General features: G+C 32.8%; 1 protein-coding gene across 1 annotated transcript in view; it reads right to left on the bottom strand.

Moving 5' to 3' along the window:
• Positions 1–601: 601 nt before the first annotated feature.
• LOC135586287 ((S)-beta-bisabolene synthase-like) overlaps positions 602–5838 on the bottom strand; it is an 11060-nt gene continuing 5823 nt past the window's right edge. Inside the window, exons 5-6 of the mRNA XM_065159406.1 lie at positions 5167–5286; positions 602–715 (exon numbers count right to left, since the gene is read on the bottom strand). Of these exons, the coding sequence (XP_065015478.1) occupies positions 602–715; positions 5167–5286 (234 nt within the window). The remainder of the gene's footprint in view (positions 716–5166; positions 5287–5838) is intronic.

Raw genomic sequence — 5838 nt, 5'->3', positions numbered from 1 at the left:
TGAAAGAAATATATTTGGCTTTGTTATTGAGAAGTTGTATGTGCCTTTTTGACACCTCTCTCCTTCCCTTTCTCATTCCAACTCTCTCTCTCTCTCTCTCTCTCAAAGTGATTAATTGTACATGAGGCAGCAAGATTGGTGGTTTAGGTTCCAAAATACAAAAGGTTTGATTTTGTAAAAATTGTAAATATATTTTTTATATTTTTACACCCAAAATACAAAGGACTCTTCTTCATAATAATTAAGAACACATGTTATATATTATTACATGCACGTATGCATGTATACATATAGACGTGCATATGAATATGCGCATGTACACGTGCAAGCCCATATTTATGCGCACACACTCATATAAAAATAGTAAAAGTACCAAAGTCTAAGGTAACATATATTTTGGCCATATAATGATAACATGATCAAATCAGAATAAGATTAACAAGTATCAAAGATATATTATCCTTGGTATAACCAATATAGTTGGTCTATCCGTGAACATGAACTTGGTATATAGTTCCAATCATTGATGTTTAATTGATTATCCTTTCAAGTAATGGCAGGGGAATACAGTCGACTTAAGGCACTCTTGGTTCAGTTCCTTTCATGCGTTTTCAACCAAGTTTTGAAGCTTCTCGCATGCCACAGGCATGCTTGTTCCATACTCTTTCATATAGCTTTCCACCATGGAGGCAACATTCTCCATAGATTGCTCACGCTGCAAATTTCATGAAACAAGATGAAAAATAGCAAGTCGTTTGACTTGTATTGATTCTTTTTTTTTTTATGACTATGTAAACTTAAACATTGGATATTTTTACAAGCATTGCAGGTTCTTTTGTATAGTTTCACAATTTTTCTAAAAATGTTTTTATGGTATTCATGTAAGAGAATGTAAGTTATGGTTGGATTTGGAGGTTACGTAATAAAAACTTTTTTAATGCTACCTGCCAGGTTGGCATTGTGTTTCATCGCATTTTGATTGAATTGGTAAGGTGAGTCTCGAGGGGTTTCGCTTATAGCTGTCGACTGGAGAGACCCATTATGGGTTCGTAAAAACTCAACAATGATGACTCAATACTTAATATAATCAGAAATATTTTCGGTTTATTGCCCTCTTTTGATGAATTTTATATTATCCATATTTTTCAAAAGGTAATATGGTCGTCCATGGATCCACAAATTTTGAGAAACTAAATAGGGAATTATCGTTTTGGCAAGGGAATTCAGAATTGAAAAGGGAAAGGCTGTTCAGGATGACTGATGTAATCGCAGGATTTTGATTTAATATAATTTAAAAAATATAATAACTAGGTTAAGAAAGATCTATATCCAAAATAATAATAAATTACGAAGCAATGTGAAAAGGAACAAGCCAAATAATCGCAGGATTTTGATTTAATATAATTTAAAAAATATAATAACTAGGTTAAGAAAGATCTATATCCAAAATAATAATAAATTACGAAGCAATGTGAAAAGGAACAAGCCAAACAAGCACCTTCATGCAATCCACTAACTATAATGTTACTGTCAAATTCAAAGATAGATCTAAAACACGTAACCTAACAGCTTCTGTGGTCTTTTCAAATCAAACTGCTTTATAACAAACTGAAGATAATATGAAAAAGTAAAACCTACATGGAAGTCGCCTTGAGCTCCTCACCATGAAAAGACTACAGCAGCTTGGCAAGCTCTAGTATGGCATCAAGTTAAAGTATATAGATATCAAATATAACTAGATTCGAAATGTAATCGAAGACAATTACAGTTTCAAAAAATTCATACAGATGATAACGGAACAAACATATTGACAAAGACTTTACCAAAATAAAGACAGGAGATATGTCGACAGTTGATCGTCATAGCTTCACATTGAGGAGTCATGAGACAACCTCCTTTATGGGCTAAAAGGAGAGATTGTTTGGTTGATAACGGAACAAACATATTGACAAAGACTTTACCAAAATAAAGACAGGAGATATGTCGACAGTTGATCGTCATAGCTTCACATTGAGGAGTCATGAGACAACCTCCTTTATGGGCTGAAAGGAGAGATTGTTTGGTTGATAGCCCACAGCCTACCCTCTTTCAAGTGAAACCTTAGATCTAATAGGGAGTGTGGTGGCTATGAAAAAAAGAGAAGAATTGTAGCAACGAGGCAGATTTTTACAGTAGCTAATTGATTTCAAAATAGCAGGAGAAAAGGGTAGAAAAACAAAAGAAAGAAAGTGAAGAATACAAGGACAATATAGAAAAACTGTTCTCAATCATCCAGCAATGTTCTCATCTCAAGTGTGATCAGATTTACAATAGATACTTGCTGTGATTGCTTAGGGAGAATTTAGATATTGTGCACAGTGACATAATTCTTGTATCCCAGTTATTCTCTTGAGATTGTTGCTAGAGTTATGGGCAAAAGACTAAGATTCATATATTCATTATTATTATAGTGGATTATCTCTACTTTATCCCATGATTTTTACCTTTCACGTTGGAGGGGTTTTCCACGTAAATTTTTATGTTCTATTTGATTGTGATTCAATTTAATTTCACTGCATGTTATGACTTACTAGTATTTATTCATATACAAAAGTTTATTTCTCTTTATATATCATCATCTTACTATATGTACACTTTGGATAGGAGAGCTAAAGGGACCCAACTAAAACTCCAAGTGTCGTATTCAATTAACCTACGCTTTAAAATTATTTAAATTTGTAACATCAAGTGGATCCGGTCGAAACTCACAAATGCAAATGTAATGTTGAGATCATGTAGAGAATTAAACGGTCCTGATTACAACTCATAGAAACAAAGAAAAGTATCTAAGAGATAATTAAAATGGAATATCTTATGGTTTTATCTATCACCCATTCCATCATGTAACAGCGAGGATCCATGATTGTTTGAGAAATATACAAAAAAAAAATAAAGAGTTAAGTATGATAGCGTAGAGACATAAGGGCAGTCTTTGGTTTTATGTGGCTTAGCATGGATTTTAGTGGGACAAGCCGTAGTGGAATCCACATCCTTCCTTGTAGGGAGATGAAGGGAGATGGAAGTAAAGTAAAATGGGAGAGCAACTTTGATGGGCCTTTTACGGGAGGGATTAGTTTCTTTATCAGACATGAGGATAGGGCGAGATTATAAGAAAGAGCATGGAGTAGTGCAGTTGCATTCTTTTGAAAGAATTAAGCTTACAAATGGGGAAGGAATAAAGCCTTGAAGAAAGATGAAAAATCTCCATGGTGTATGGTGATCCATTTGAAACTTGTTAAATTTTGAAGGAAGTAAATTATCTCATAATTTTAGAAAATCCAATAAATGTGGTCATTAGTTAGCTTCATAGGCTCTAACTTTTATTATCACTGTAAAATCTTGAGATTAAATTTCGTCTTTACCGCTTACTATTAAAAAAAAAAAAAGTTTAATTAACTTCTTCTGGGCAGCTTTATCTAAGGCGCACTGCACCATCACATTTATTTGCGTTCCCAAAGATCCAATGTTTCGTGGTCTTGCTCGTGTAATGTGAGTTTTGAAACTGACTAAGAATCCTCAAGGATTTATTTTTTTATAAAATTAAATGTATAAATAAGCAGGAATGATAAATGATATAAGGACTTATCGCTTGGATCCGTCCCAAACGCATTGAACAACTACCCTAATTTGCATGTAAGCAAGCCGATACTTGAGAAGATAGCATTCCATTAATTACGTCGGTTGGTGACATACAGGCTTGGTCTCCCATCAACACAGTAAATTAGATAATAATATTGATGATGATGATGATGGTACAAGATACTGCAAGCATAAGATTAAACAAGATGATTCCAAAATGAATAGTTAATGGATGACGCCTATTCGTTTTTGCAACTTGCGCAGTAGCAACAACAATTGTACTTCGTCGCTTTGGCAGAACTTTTAGTTTATATTAGGGACAGTTTATTCAAACGAAACTCTTAAGTAATGATCAACATTTTTCTCTTAACTTCGTTTATTAATCTTTTACACAAAATAGAAATCAATCATTAATCGAATCATAGTTAAAAAAACCAGATGGGATAAAACCAGAAATTCAACTGATCCATCTGGTCCATTTATTAGGCTGGCTTCTTGGAAAACTAGAACAGATGAATTGATTCATTTGCTGGAATCGTCTGATTCAAATTAAAAAGGATCGTTTTTTTAATATACTTAAACTACTTAAATAAATTTAGTTATTCTTTTACTATTTGTCATTAAGGAGTAATAAGAATGGCAACATGATGAATAGGATATGATGTAAGTAACAAAGGGCTGAACTTGTGAAATTGGTGTATGCATCCATATGAACTTGATATAACACTTCTAATCATTCATGTATAATTTACAATAGTTTCAGGCAATGGAACGGGAAATGCATTTCGGTTGAGACACTTTTGGTTCCGTGTGTCCTCAACCAAATCTTGAAGCTTTTAACATGCCACATAATGATGTAGCATTGTACAGTGGAGATCACACGCTCCCTAATTTGTTCATGCAGCAAATTTTATGAAATAAAATAAGATTCCATGTTCTTTGACTTGTATTAACTTTATACGAATATTGCTACCTGCATTAGAGGTTCGCCAACATCACATATAGAGAAGATTACTAAACTATCATCGATAGAGTTCTTGTAGGTAGATAAGCATTTCCATGTGCCAATATGATATTACATCGAGTAACAATACTTATCCATGTAAGATGCACAAATTAAATCATAAATTAATATATTATAATTTAAACTATTAAATATGGATTTATATAAATATATTCCTTAAACAAGAGGTTTTATAGCAAACTAACATACAAAGACTTTCCTAATGATTTATTGGTTAGAGCTTCTTCGCATGGTTAGCACAAGAAACTTAAATTTACTAACACTTTCAACAATGATTCAATATCTTTAACAATAACAATACTATCGATCATGATTAAGATACAAACCATAGGATTGATAGGAGTACATGATCAAATATCAATATGGTGCACCAATAACAAAGAAATATTGTCTCTGGTATAAATAGATGAGTTTGTGTATCCATCAATATCCTTATAAATATCGTTAAATAGACACAAAGGGTTGACTGTCCATTCAAGCAAAGGCATGGATATTATAGTTGGATTAAGGCACTCTTTATTTACATCTTTCCATGCATCTTCAATCAAAACTTGGAGTTTCTCGCATGCCACATGCACATTTGTACCAAACTCTTTCATGTAGCATTGGACTGTAGAGGCAACATGTTCCCTGGTTTGCTCAAGCTGCAAGTATCACAAAATAAAAAAGCATGGAACTCTATATATTTGGAAGTAATAAACTTAGCTTTGATCAATATCCTCATGCTTGGAGTTTTGTAGGACTAGGAGTTCAAATAAAACTATAGGTTAGTGCATAATTAGAGGACTGATGATGAATAAAGTTATATTATTTAGTTTTACCTCTTCTCCCTTCCAATATGTATATTATCCTCTCCTGTGATTATATTATTAAGTTTTACATTGTCTACCGTGCATAGCATCAAGCTGCAAACTGTCGTTTTAATAAACTCCTCAAAATTATAGTTCTTTGTTTTGTTTGAAAATGTTTTTTCTCATTAAATTTTGTGGTGTTTATATAAGAAAATATGATATATTTTATTTTGTAAGATCAATAAGTATGTTAAATAAGGTTTTCAAAATTCAAAATTAATAATAAGTTACCTCATGTTAAACGAAATCATTGGCAATACGAGCAATTAATGCAGAAGCCTTGACGATCTTAGGAAAACTAGCAACCCACTCAAATGCCTCCTTAGTTGCTACTTCTCCCATTCC

This window comes from Musa acuminata, chromosome BXJ3-7, assembly GCF_036884655.1.
Source record: "Musa acuminata AAA Group cultivar baxijiao chromosome BXJ3-7, Cavendish_Baxijiao_AAA, whole genome shotgun sequence".
In the NCBI taxonomy this organism is placed as follows: Eukaryota; Viridiplantae; Streptophyta; class Magnoliopsida; order Zingiberales; family Musaceae; genus Musa; species Musa acuminata.
This window is presented reverse-complemented; position numbering and strand designations above follow the sequence as displayed.